Source organism: Belonocnema kinseyi, chromosome 4 (genome assembly GCF_010883055.1).
Source record: "Belonocnema kinseyi isolate 2016_QV_RU_SX_M_011 chromosome 4, B_treatae_v1, whole genome shotgun sequence".
Lineage (NCBI taxonomy): Eukaryota > Metazoa > Arthropoda > Insecta > Hymenoptera > Cynipidae > Belonocnema > Belonocnema kinseyi.
In genome coordinates, this window is record NC_046660.1 from 57215257 (window position 1) to 57230375 (window position 15119).

Here is a 15119-nt window from a genome sequence, read left to right on the forward strand (position 1 = left end):
ATTTAAGGCGAGTAAATTGAAAGCAAATATTTAAAAGTAAACCATTTAAAACTGGATTGTTTTTCATAGAAGACCTTGATTTAAAAGAAGTGTGTGTACTGACAAAATTCAGCTATTCGAACTGAAATTTCAGTTTAAATAGTCACAGCCTAAATTAAAGCAAAAACCAGATTTTTTCAGATTTCAAACAAAAAATTTAGAAGCTTTCTAAGAATTGTGAAGGGCCTTAAAAGAATAAAAAAATTTTCTAAATTTCCTTGGAAAATTGAAAAAGATTTTTCATTTTGAAAATTTTTAAACAGAATATTTCCAAAGATATCGAAGTGATTAAAAGATATTCTGAAAGATTTTTCTGAAAACAGTAGGGAAAATTCGATTTATTAAAAAAAAAAGCAAACTATCCCCTAAATTATTTTCCGAAATATCAGTCCGATCGGCACTTCACAGTCCACTTATTTCGTCTGAAAAGTGTTGCGGTCATGTTTAAAAAAATTGAATCGTTCTGATCTCATTTTAAATGATCTTATCTCATTTAAAATGATCTGATCTCATTTTAAATCACCACTTTGCGTCAAAATAGGTACGATTTCGTCCTGAAACAAGAATAAGGACGAGTCGCGGGCCGCGCCTAAATTTATTCATACACCTAATTACTAAATAAATAATGAACCGAATACAGTTATAAATGTTTGTATTTGCAAAATTCCCATATAGTCGCCTCTCTCCGAATGAATACGCAAAAAATTAATTAAAAGTTAAAAAAAAGTACCTATAAAATAATAATTTCGCGACTTTCAGGGGATCTTGGAAATGTCTAAATCTATTTTTTTACAACCCTAATATTTTTATTGAAGAATTACTGTGTAAAATATTCCTTAATTTATAAACAATTTTAATTTTCAGCATTCTGTTTACTTCTAGCGAAAAGAATTGAAAATCTTTTTTTCAATTAAGGGACTTTCAGCATTGGTTCCCTAAGTGATATATTTTATTCTATCTTATTCTAATTGAGTTAATAAAATAGTTTTGATGTTTGAGTAGTCGATAAGAGGTAATATTTTGTAAGGTTGATTATACATTTAAGAATAAACTTAATATGAAAAAATATTGAGCCTTCAAGTTTGGTCTACTTTACAGATTTTATAAAAAAGATTATCAAAGTTTCCTGGCCTATTTATTAAACTTTTATTGTTGAAAACAATATTTTTTTCTCTTGTTAGTGAACGTTTTGTTCAGACTTGGACTTAGACTATGACGTAAGACGTCTACCTTCATTCTTAAATTAATATTGTTACTAAATAACTAATAATATCATAATTAAATAACTAAAGACTATATCTGACATTCACCCAGTACACAGAACGAAGTTCTTCAGTAGTGTTTTAAGACTGGCTTTCACCTATAAACCTTCACGCTTTCGCACTTAGATTAATACCTATGGTAAATTAGGTACCTTTTGCTTTTGCAAAAAATACCTTTCCTTCTTCGTACGGCTTTTCGTTGTGATTGGAATTTATTAATCGAAAAGGTCCTGAATGCGTACTTCATTAAAGTGCTAATCGCCGCTTCATTCCGCTACAATTTAAATTGTGCGGCACTGCCGTATTTGAACACATGAGTGCATCGAAATCTCTACTGAAATCTCAGTTTGAGCCTGAAAAGAGAAATATTACAAAATTAGTTTTAACAATATGGTACCTAGACACCAAATTTTTGAAATTTCACAATTTTGAATAATTTCACAGCATTTCACAAGAGTTCAAAGATTGTAAGTACTTCAAGCGATTTCAACAACTATCAAGGAATTTCAAGAGAATCCAGAGATTTTAAAGGATTTTAAAAGACTTGGAAGTTCTTTCACGAAATTTTAAGGCTTTTCAAAGAATTTTATGGGATTTAAAGAGATTTGTACTTACTCGCATTAATTATAAGTGATTCTAGAAGATTCTAGAAAAACTCCAGATGATTCTATAAAGATTCTTGAAAATTTTCAGAAAGATTCTTGAAAGATTCTAGAAAGATTCTAGAAAGATTCGAGATAGATTCTAGAAAGATTTTAGAAATATTCTAGAAATATTCTAGAAATATTCTAGAAAGATTCTAGAAAGATTCTAGAAATATTCTAGAAAGATTCTAGAAAGATTCTAGAAAGATTTTAAAAAGATTCTAGTAGATTCTTTAAAGATTCTAGAAGATTCTTTAAAGATTCTAGAAGATTCTAGAAAGATTCTATAAAATTCTAAAAAGATTCTTGAAGCTACTAGTGAGATCCTAGAGATTACAAAGAAATTTCTAGATTTCAAAATGTCTAGATTTCTAAATTAAAAAAGATTTCTAGGATATTTCAAAGAATTCCAGAAATCTGTAAGGATTTTAAATATTTGGAAATTGTATATTATTTTTGTTGGATTTTCAAAGTTTTTAAGAGATTTCTAATGTATTTATAGGGCTTATCTAGATTTTAACAGTTGTTGCACGGTTTTGATTAATACGTTTAATTTCATTTATATTTAAGAAATTTTTAACATTTTAAAAATACTTGAAGGAATTTTAGGGGATTTGAAAGATTTACAAAAATATTTATAGAAATTTCAAGGGGTTAAAAATTATTTAAAAAGATTTTGAAAGATTTTTACGGATTCAAAGCTCTTCAAAGCATTTACAAGATATAAAAATATTAAGCTATTTAAACAATTTCTAACGAATTTCAAAAGATTAAGAGATACTTTCACGGAATTTTAAGTTATTTTAACAGATTTTATGCGATTTCAAGAGATTTATACGGATTCGCACTAATCTGAAGGGATTGTAGGAGATTCTAGAAGATTCAAGAAATATTCTAAAAGTTTCTAGAAGCATTTAAGAAGATTCTAGAAAAATTCCAGAAGATTCTACAAGATTCTTGTAAAATTCTAGTAAGTTTCTAGTAAGATTCTACTAAGATTCTACTAAAATTCTAGTAATATTCTAGTAACATTACAGTTAAATTCTAGAGATTTCGAAGGAATTCCTAAACTCCAAAATTTCTACAATTCTAGGGTATTTCAAAGATTTCTAGAAATTTTTAAGAATTTTGTTGTATTTTCAAACATTTCAAGATATTTCTAATGCATTTTTAGTATTTCTCTAGATTTTAACAGCTGTTGCACAGGTTTAATTAATACGTTTAATTTAATTTATATATAAGAAATTTTCTAAAATTTTAAAATACATGAAAGAACTTTAGGGGATTTGAAAGATTTTCAAAAATATTTATAAGAATTTTAAGGGGTTAAAAAGTATTTATAAATATTTTAAAAGATTTTTACGGATTCAAAGTTTTTCAAAGCATTTAACAGCATTTAAAAGAGTTTATAGGATTTTATGAGATTCATACGGATCCCACTAATTTTAAGGAATTCTGGAATATTCTAGAAAATTGAAAAAAATTCTACAAGATTCTAGAAACATTCGAGAAGATTCAAAAAGATTCCAGGAGATTCTAGATGATTCTAGTAAGATTCTATAGATTTCAAATGGATTTCTAGATTTTAAAATTTCTAGATTTAAAAAAGATTTCTAGGGGATTTCAAATATATCCAAAATTTTTTAAGGATTGTAAATTTCAAGAAATTTAAAAGAATTGTGTTGGAATTTCAAAAATTTCAAGGTATTTTAGGAGATTTGAAAGGTATAAAAAATATTTTTATAGGAATTTTAAGAGGATGAAAAAATTTCTGAATATTTTGAAAGATTTTTACGGATTGAACTCTTTTCAAAGCATCTTAAAGATATAAAAATATTAAGCTATTTTAACCAGTTTTAATGAATTTCAAAAGATTGGAAAAATTCCGAGGTTTTGAAACTCCAAATATTGAAATCATAATTTAAAGAAAATATTAAGAATTTCAATCGACTCGCCTGATCGTGAAAAATTTTGTAACATTTTTTCTGTCAATTTGTTTTTTATGACGCAAAAGAAGCTTTTCAGTGAAATTACACCAGTCTTTAATCGAAACAGTGAAACTGTCACTGGTTGAATGAATATTTTGATTTATCACTGGTAAACCAGTGATTTTTCGAGTTTGACTGAATGAACCAGTAAGTGATTTAAATGAAACAGTCTCACTGAGTATGCCAGTGACGCCAAATAATAGTGATTGAATCAGTGGATCTCACTGAATAAACCATTGCATCGGACTGATTAAACACGTGAATCCCACTGATTAAACAATTGAATTAACCGATTAAGCCAGGAAATCTCGTTGATTAAACTAGTGTATCTCTCTGTTTATACGATTGTATCTTACTGGTTAAACCCGTAAATTTTACTGATTAAGCAAGTGACTCACTGATTACATAATTTAAGCTACCTTATTAAACAACCGAATCTCACTCAGTAAACCAGTGAATCTCACTGATTTAACTATTGAATCTAACTGAATATAACATTGAATCTCACTAATTAAGCCATTATATCTCAGTGGTTAAAGAAGAGAATATCACTAGTTATACCAATATATCGTACAGGTTTAACAACTGAATCTCACTGATTAAGCCGGTGAATCCCACTGGTTAAACCATTGCTCCTCACTGTTTAAACCAGTGAATCTTACTGATTAAACCATTAAATCTAACTGATTAAACAAATAAATCTCATTGATATAACAAGTGAACCTCAATGGTTAGACACATGTATCTCACTGATTAAACCAGTGAATCGCACTAATTAAGCGAGTGAATATCACGTATTTAACGAGTCAATCTCACTGATTAAACAATTGAATCGCACGGGTTAAGCAAGTGAATCTCATAGGTTAAACCAGTGAATTCCACTGATTAAACCATTGAAGCTCAGTTGTTAAACCAGTGAATCTCACTGATTAAACCATTGGACTCCGCTGATTAGGCAGGTGATCCTCACTGATTAAAATATTGATTTTCACTGATTAGGCAAGTATATCTTACTGATTAAAACTTTGAATCTAAATGAATGAACCAGTAAATCTCACTGATTAAAACACTGAATCTGACTGATTAAGCAATTACATCTCACTAGTTAAGCCAATAATTCTCATTAAATAAAACATTGAATCTCACTGATTAAACCATTAAATCTTAGTGGTTAAGCAAGTGAATATCACTAGTTAAACCATTAAATCTCACAGGTTCATCAAGGAATCTCACTGATTAAACTGGTGAATCTCAATAGTTTAATCAAACCATTTAAGTCACGGTTCCTCACTCGTTATACCAGTGAATCTTACTGATTAAACCATTGAATCTAACTGATTAAGCAAGTGAATTTCACTAATTACACAAAAGAGTCTCACTGGTTAGACCCTTGTATCTCACTGGTTAAGCGAGTGAATCTGCCTCATTAATTCAGTCAATCTTATTGAATAATCCATTATATCTCACGAGTTAGGCAAGTGAATCTCACTGGTTGAACCAGTAAATCCCCCTGATTAAACTATTGAATCCCAGTGGTTAAACCAGAGAATCACACTAGTTAAACCACTGAATCTCTCTGGTTAAGCAAGTATATCTCACTGAATAAGCTATTGAATCTTAATTATTAAAGCAGTGAATCTCACTAACGAAAACGGTGAATCTCACGGAATGAGCAAGTGAATCTTACTGATTAAGCCAGTGAATCGCACTGATGAAACCCTTGAATCTCAGTGGTTAAACAATTTGATCTCACTGATTAAGCAAGTAAATCTTATTGATGAAATCATTGAATTTTAATTATTAGACAAGTGAATCTTACTGATTAAAGCATTGAATCTCACTGATTAGGCAAATATATCTCGCTGAATAAAGCATTAAATCTGACTTTTCAAACGAGTGAATCTTAATAATAAGAAAGGTGAATCTCACTAATTAAACCAGTGAATGTCACTCAATGAACCAATAAATCTCACTAAATTGTGCGTTCAATCTCACTGATTTCACCAGTAATTCTCACTAATGAAACCAGTGAGTCTCAATAATTAAACAAGTGAATCTCACTGATTAGCAAATAAATCTCACTGAATAAAAAATTAAATGTCACTAATTAAGCAAGTGAATCTCACTGATTAAACCATTGCATCTCACTGATTAATCAAGTACATCTACACTGATTTTTTTTATTATATCTCAATAATTAAACCAGTTAATCTCACTAATTAAAACAATGAATCTCACTGAATAAACGTGTAAATCTGACTGATTGAACCATTGCATCTTACTGATTAAACCAGCGAATCTTACTGATTAACCCAGTGAATCGAACTGATTAATCAATTGATTTATTTTGAAAGAACAAAAAATCTAATCATTTTGATTTTGTCTGCCAAACCTTAATGTCAAGCTATTGGATCAATTTTTCTTGAATGATCCAAAATCAAATTTACCATCACTTTTCGGCATTTCCAAATTTCGAAAAATTCCCGGTCATTTTCCGGTCCAGTTGCCACCCTTATTTTAGGAAAACTGGATCGGATTGAATGAAAGTAGCTTACCTAAGAATAGAAGCAAGTGGCCTTCACTGGTCTCTTTGTAGTGTGATGGCTGAAGGTAGATACAGGTATAGATACAGGTACAGGTACGATTTTCTTGGCTTTGCTAAAAGGTCTCAAGCGAATGCAAAGATAGGTCGAGATGATACACGAGGTGAGCAAAATGGCGAGGAGTATGACCAGCGTCACGGCGAAACCAGGAGTGGTCATACAGATCATACTTGAGCTCGGGACTGGATCTTTGACAGGAAAGACCATCGTTGAACTGGGCGGTTCGCTGCTCGATTCATCGATCGCGAACGTCAGATCGCCCGTCGATACAACTCTTATGATTCTATTTACACCGACAGTCTTCTCTGGTGCTGTCTGCTGTGCGACCGCACGAGACTTTCTTCTTCTTTCATCTCTTGGCCGGTCTCCTACAGCCTACAAAAAATATAAACAAAATTCTCGTCAACAAATAAAATAAAAAATGCGTGAGCCCTCGTGGGACGCCTGGCAGAAGTTATAACTTCATATGATAGAAATTGAAGAGATGTTGCCATTGAACTATTTCAATATAAAAAATTGTTGAAATGCACCTAATAATTACATAAAACTTCAGTTATCACACGCAAAATCAGAAATTAATTCAAGCACTTGTACGAACCAGGACCTTCATGAAGAGCGTATGCCGCTATATACTACAAATCCTGGGAGAGATTTAGTTTGAGTGTGAGAGCAAAGCATGAAGAGAAAGAAAGTGATCGAGGGAGAGAGAAGAGTGAGGGAGATAAGTGGAAGAAACAAAGGAGAGATTTGGAGGGAGGGGGATTGAAAGACAGTCAGCCGGAGAAGCGAAGGAGAGATTGAGAAGAGGAAACGTCAAAATCCCGATCAAAAATTGCAAAGTAGGAGCCGAAATCGTGAATTTCGAATTCTCCTCCGACTTATTTTCCTACATCGTTACTTAATAAAATATAGAGTGCAAATAGTTTGTTTATGATTACAAAATTTAAAAAAATCAACCAATCTCCTACAGCCTAGAGAAAAGAACAAATTGAGCACATTCCGTTATACACTGATTATACTAGCAGAGCGTTCATGTGAGTGTGAGAGCAAAGGATAAGGAGAAAGAGAGTGAGCAAGGGAGAAAGACGAGTGAGCAAGTAAAGTGAAAGAAGCGAAGCATAGATAAAAAGGGAGAGGGATTGAAATTCAGTCAGTGGGAGAAGCGAAGGAGAGATGGACAAGAGGAGGCGTGACCGTGGAAACCTCACCCTCGAAGAGTCACCCAGTTTTGCAAGTTTGCACCGTGCAATAGAAGTCATCACTTTATAAAAAAACAGAATCCCGATTAAAAATTAAAAAGTAAGAACCGAAGTCGTGAATTTGGATGTTGTTTCCGACTTGGTTTCCTACCTCGTTACTTAGAGAAATATTCAGTGTAAATAGTCTGTTTATGATTAAAAAATTCGAAAAAATCGACAAACAGAGATTTCCTGCAGCCTAAAGAAAAGTAAAAAGTATACTTTAAAAAAATATAAAATTAACCTGAACTATTTTATAGAAAATCAATTTTTTTGTAAAATTGCAATTTCTAGTTGAAAATCTAAGAGCTTTTGTTGTTAGTTGACTTGTTTCTCTCTTCTAAAAATTTAAGTATTTGGTTAAAAAATTAATTATGCGGTTAAGAATGAATTTTTTATTCGAAATTGAACAATTTATTTAAAATTGAACTACTTTGTTCAAATTTGGTTAATTCACCTCTTTCGTTAAAGATTTAATTTTTTATTTGAAAATTTGTTCTTTTATTTGTTTAAAAGTTAATTTTTTTCTAAAGACTTAACTATTCCAGTATTGATTAAAAATTTATACTTTATAAGTTGAAACTTTGTTTTTAGCGCCAAATTTATATTTTTTTGTTTGAAATTTTTTATTCTGATTGAAGATTTAACTATTTTTTTTTTAAATTTATCTTTTCATATTTAACATTCAAATTTTTGTAGAAAAAAAGCTTTTTATTTAAAAAATTAAATTATTTGCTTGAAAATGATCTTTTGTGTTTAAAAAAAAATCACATTTTCAAGTATATAATTCAACTATTTGGTTAAAAGTTTAATTATTGTGTTGAAAATCCGTCTTTTTGGTAGAAAATGATCTTCTTGGATTAAAAACTAATATCCATTGTTGAAAATCTTGAAATCATAGAAATTTTAAGAGTTTTATAACTATTTATTGTTTATGTTTGTTTATTTGGTTTTACGGTTACATAAAAATCACTTACCTAAGATAATTGTGAAAATTCAAAAAGCTTTTCGAAAATTTCAGCTTTGTCAAATCGGCATTTCAACAAAAAAATTCATTTTTAATCAAATAGTTAAATTTTCAACGAAAAAAGATAAATGAGCAACACAAAATTTAACGCACAATTAATATTTCAAACAAAAATGTTCAGCTTTTAAATCAAAAGCAGTTAGATAAAAATAAGTGAATAGAAAAATATAAACTTCTTACCAGAAGAAGACAAATTTTCCACAACTCAGTCTAATTTTTTGATCCGAAAATATGAATCTTGAAGAAAGAAGTTAATTTTAAACCTCATAGCAAAATTTACAAGCGTCTAGTTGAATTTTCTACGAAAAAAAGATTTATTCTCAAGAAAAACTTTTTAATTTTAAATCAAGAACAGTCGAATAAAAATTAATGAATAAAAAATATTAACTTTTTACCAAAAAAGAACAATTTTCTAGAAAACGGTCTAATTTTTTTATCGGAAAATATGAATTTTGATCGAAGAATTTGATTTTCAATCAAATAGTGAAATTCACAAACATGTTGTTGTATTTTCTACGAAAAACAGACGAATTCTTTACAAATAATATAACGCTGTTTCAATAAAAAGATTTAAATTTCAAATAAAAAATAGGTCAGTTCATCCAAGAAAGTGGAATTTTCAAACAAAAAAACATAATTTTTTTTTATTTCACAGTAAATGACAAAATTTTGGAAAAATTTGAGTCAATTTCAAATATGTTCTCAATTTTATAAATATCTTTTCAACTAACTAAAATTAATCCTAAAGTTTTGAAAAATTTTGTTAAATTGAAAAAATTCTTTTAAATCTACCAGATTTTTTTCGATATTTACAGAAACTCTTTAAAATTGTTTTATATATTTTTGAATTTTGTTTACAAAATTGTTTTTTTACAAATAAGAAGTCATCAAAAAAGTTTAAAACTCTTCAAGATGTTACATTTTGTTTGAAATGTTAGGAAATCTATTCAAACATAAAATTATTTTTGAATCGTTTCAGAATTTTTGAATCTTCTAAATATCTTGCAAAATTATTCGAATTTTTTTAAAAATTGTTTCAAAATTCTGAAAAATTAACAAAATTGCCTTTAAATCTTCAAGATTTGGTTTCGAAAATTTTAAAAATATTTCTAAGTATAATTAATTCTTTTTAAATAGTCATTCATAATTATTTTTTCAGAATAAAAAATTAGTCCACAAGAAGCTTTAAAAATTTATTTCTTAATTTAAAAAATGTACATTTCGTTTTTACATGTATTCTTTTCAAGCTTTAAATTAATTTAGAATCTTTTTAAAACTACTAAATATCTCCTAAACTTACTCGAATTTCGTCTGACACTTTGTATCCTACTGCATAAAAATTGTGTATTTTAAAATCAGACGCATTCATTTGCAAAATTTTATAAAATAATTTCAATTATTTCCAAATAGTAAAAAATCATTTATTTAAATTTGAATTCTACTCTCCAAGACCTTTTCAAATGTATCAAGATTGTTAAAATCTGTAATGGGAAATCGTTGAAATTTAAATTTATTATCAAGACAAATTATTATTAATTTAAATCTTTAAATTTAATAGAGTTTTGTTTTGTCATTTCTTACCATTACTCAATATTTTATATTTTTATAATTTTTTTTTAACTCAACTTCAATTAATTTTTTTATTTGATTTGGATATACGTATGCACACAAAGTTTTAACTAAATCCAAAGGAGCGAACGGAATTTTTCCCCTCCCCACTGCCCTACCCTGTTTGAGAGTCCGGCGCGCGCAAGTGTGCGCTGCCTTGAATTCGACACGCGCGTGCACGTAATTTGCCTGTGTGGGTTCTCACGCATTACCCCCAAAATCTAAACCTCACAGGAGTGGGAACCCCTTGACCGCCCGTATCTTCGGAGTTCCGATTCCCCGACTTCTCGTATCTTTGGAGTTCCAGTTATAAGTTGTTTTTTTAAATAAAAAGAATAACTAACCTGAAGGTAAGCTTCAAGTGGAAGAGGCGGTGGTCCGTACGAATCAGGTCGACCATGTCCGACCTGATGGCTCTCCAGGAGTCCACCCTGGGAATCTAGCAAGGATGAAGATTCCGAACACTGATCAGGACAGTGATACCTGCAAATTTGGATTGTGCACTGAAAATGCACCTCCATCGAATCCGGGAATTTGAAAGCCTGAAAATGAGCGTATGACAAAACGGAAGCACTCGCCCCGAAGTTTTTGATCTTGGTGAAACGGGACATGAGCTTAGGCCTAGTGATGCAGCCTCTCTGATCTACGAGTTGAATCGGGGCTCTCTTTCCATCATGAGCCATACAATTGCGCACGAGCATGTCGAATTTCGAATCATCGTCTTTGATAGCAAGGACCATTGTCATCGTTTGTCCAATTTTTACCAAACCAGATACCTCTGATGCCCAGGGTCCTTTTCCCACCTGGATTTGCATCCAGCAGCCCACGTTGTCACCCGCAAAGTCTGCTCGAACAACATCCAACATATCGACTGGAAAAGGCCGGAAGGTCACTGACTTTTCGTAAAGGTCGTGCCATGTGCAGCGTAATTTTCGAGCTTGGTCCCACACTTCCTGGACCTGGAATCATAAAAATAATAGAGTAAAATAAAAGAATCTGAAGCTAAGAATTGGCTTCTCGTAAAATATTGTGAACATGACTCACAAGGAGATGGATGAGTATCAAATTGCCAAAACATTATTTGCAAATTGCAACCCATTTTCGAAAAAAGTTAGATTATAGAATTAGGTTTAAAATTTAAACAATCTAAATTAGATTTAAATCAAATTTAACACTCTTATAAAAACGTTCCAAATAAACATCACTGTTGTGTTTCTCCATTGCAAGTGATCTTGTAGACACCACCTTTTTCTAACTTATCTAAAGGATGTTTCCAAAAAGTTATTATTAAATCCATTTTAAATGGTATACGGAAAATAGTATGAACATTAAACAGGCAAAACATTACTTTCTTTGTTTTTTATTTTTAGAATTTTAATTATAATTTGTTTCTCAATTACCTTTTGTGGATAATGATTTAGGAAAAGGATATTTCTATCAATATTCAAATTTCTTTGGCGAAATAAAACTTGGAACAAACCTAGAACTATGTCAACTTAGTTTTTGATTACTACAACTTTGTTTTAAAAAGGATGTGCAGAAAAGAAATTTAAAATTACACTTGACCATAAACTTTTCCTATACCAACAATTAAAAAAAAAACACAAAGTAGAAAGGGGAAACAAAATCTAACTTCTCGAAAGCAAAGACTTTCAAATCTTCCATAACAATTTCCGATAAAATCGGAGAAAAGATTGTCACCCGGAACCGTTTTTTTTATAATTATTTTTTTGAATGCCCAGCTGTTTTTAATGTTGTATTTTGAAGTTGTGATAGATTCTTCAAAAATAAATTTGAAGTTCTGTTCCAGAAAATGTAGTGGGGGTATTAATAGTTCAAATAAATATTCTCAAAGTAAAGCCATCTGTGAATCTTTCTCAAACCATAACATCTGACAAGAACTGTGTCTTAAGAATTAATGTCAGTTTAATTATTAGTTTAATTAATTTCCGTTGTCCTAAAAGTCCTATCTATCTCAAACTGTCAAGAATCTTGTATCTCTTTTTAATTTTTTAACGTATCTTCATTTAATAAATAAAAATTGTCATGTTTGGAAAGTAAATCATTAATATCTCTGACATAATCTGGTTTTTCCATACAAACAGTAATGTTGCCTTTATCAGCACTCATGCAAATTATATTAGAGCTGCTTTTAACAAAACTTTTTTTCATCATAAAAGCTATAGAAATTTGACGATCAATATTTCCAATGTGCGGACAATTTTTATCAACAAAGCTCTTTAACAAGTATAACATCTTGTTTCGAAAATCTTGCTGGTCAAAGACCCTGTGCGAATTTAAATTTTTCTCTTGAAAATTAATTTGCTGGTGATTCCAAACCGAAAGATTGGTCGCATGTTTTTTTAGAATGGTTTAATGAATTCTGATTAAGGAAAATCTTATATTTCAAAAGATCAATAATTACATTTTGTTGTAAACGTACTTTTAATTCACCTCTCATTCTGGCAATTTTTCAGTTCGAAAAATTAACAAAATTCGAAACATCTCTGAGCAGTAAATTTAGTAGTATGAATTTAAAATTGTTTAAAGTATATACAAATTTTGTATTACAAAATGACTATGAAAACCTAAGGCTCGAAATTTGTTATTCAAGAGAAATATTTATATAATTTATTTTATTGATTTAATGTTATAACACGCAATTAAATACTTTTTTTTTAAGAATACGGCCTCTTAATTTTTGATCGATATAATTATCATAATTTAACCTTTCTGAATGCCTCAGGACCATGCTTAACCTTTATCTGATTAAAAAACATAATATTAAAAAAAAAGATGCAGTGGTAGAAATAACGTCGAATCCAAGTCAGCTAAATTGAAATTTAAGGAATTTAAATTAGATTAAAATCAAATTTTAAATTCTATTTAACGTCCGCTGATCAAGTTAATGTATAAAATTCTTAAAAAACCAAGAATTTAACGTGAAACTTTGGACAACCACCATAAAATAATCCTATTTTATTTGAAAAAAGATCTTTTTTCGGAAAAAGAAACAATTTTTTTCAACAAAAATGAAAAAGAGGAAATAAAATGAGAAGGCAACCTACCAAATCCCATATCTTCTCTTTTTTAACTTCTTTCGTCAATAGAAGCATTTTATGACTGTTCTCCAAATTCGGCCCTTGGATTCTTGGTTTTATTTTCAGGAATTCTATACATTACGAATTAGATTTGTTGTAAATAAAAGACTGCAAATCTGGTGGCATTGACGATAGAATACTTTCAAATTGCAATATAAAACTGAATAAAAATGATTCCATATTTATAAAAAGGAAGTTATATTATTATATTCAAATATTTTGTTGAAATTTTGTTTGTTTTATTGTTAGGAATTAATTTTTTAACTGAGATTTTTCTAATTTATTGTTTTTAATCAAAAATTCACGTATATCTACTCTTAGATTTTCATTTTTTTAAGATTTATAATTTTAATTCGAAATTCATTTATTTGGTTGAAACATGAACTATTTTGATAAAGGTTTTTTTTTTTGCCTAAAAATTAATTTTTAAATAAAAGTTAACGACTGAATTTGTTTCTCGATTAGAAATGTCATTATTATTGAAGTTAATTTTGAAGCTGTAGAATTCAGGAAAAAAGTTTATGTAATTTAAACAAAAATATTATTACATTTTTGCTTCAATTCTTTGTAGAAAAATATGTTGCGATGGTAGCACACTCTGTCGACGGAAATTATTTTTTAAAAAGTTTATTTAATTTCTTCCAATAATACACGATGTTCAAAATGTATTATTCGAAGAAATCAAATAAGCATTTTCGAATAATTCTCGCGAAATGAAAGTGCTGCCATCAAACCAAAAGTGTATTTAAATGTTAAAAAAAGCCAAAGGAATAGAAAACATATTGTTCGCATTAAACTGCGCCTTATTTAGAGTTGATGAAAAGTATTCCAATTTCTAAATTCTTCTCAATACATGTTAAAGATTTTTTAGTTGAACAAAAAAAAAGATAAATTTTAAACCTAAGAAATTAATTTTTACCTGAAATGATAAATCTTCTACCAAAAACATGAATTTTTTCAAATAATTAATGAAATTTTCAACAAAAAGGATTAATTGTATTTCAAAAGACTTATTGTTAACAAAGCACATGAATTTTTATCTAAAATAAATAAATCTGAAACGAAAAAAAAATAGAATAGTTAAAATGTTAGGAAAATAAAAGTTAAACTAAAAAAACTAATTTTAAATAAAACCAATAATAGAAAAATTACGATTTTAGCTAAAACAATCATTTTCAACCAAAAAAATGAATTTTCAACAAAGCAATTAAACCTTAAATCTAAAAGATGAATTTTTCACCAAAAAAGATACAATTTCATTAAAATATATGTTTTCAACTTAAAAATATTAGAAACGAAAGCTAGAATAGTTCAATTTGCAATTGTAGGGGTAAATTTGAAACAAATGAAAAAATAGTTCTTTGCAAAATTAATTAATTTAAACAAAAATATAAATTTTGAAGAAAAATGGAATAGTTAGATCTTGAATTTAAAAATTTTAACTTTCATTCAAACAGAAACGAATTTTCAGCCAAAGAAATTAATTCTTAACAAAAAATAGAATAGCTTAATTTTCTACATAACACAACATTTTTTAACGAAAAGGTTACATTCCTATCAAAAAGAGGTCAATTTTCTACAAAAAAATTGATTAGTTAAAGTGAATTTT

The 15119-nt window shown here is 29.0% G+C and overlaps 1 protein-coding gene across 3 annotated transcripts in view; it reads right to left on the minus strand.

Moving 5' to 3' along the window:
- Window positions 1–413: 413 nt before the first annotated feature.
- The window catches only part of LOC117171832, a 90299-nt gene continuing 75593 nt past the window's right edge, over window positions 414–15119 (minus strand). For all 3 annotated transcript variants that reach the window (XM_033359465.1, XM_033359466.1, XM_033359464.1), the window contains 3 exons: window positions 10754–11368; window positions 6489–6911; window positions 414–1654 (listed from right to left, as the gene is read on the minus strand). In XM_033359465.1, the coding sequence (XP_033215356.1) occupies window positions 6489–6911; window positions 10754–11368 (1038 nt within the window). In that variant the 3' untranslated portion in view covers window positions 414–1654. The remainder of the gene's footprint in view (window positions 1655–6488; window positions 6912–10753; window positions 11369–15119) is intronic.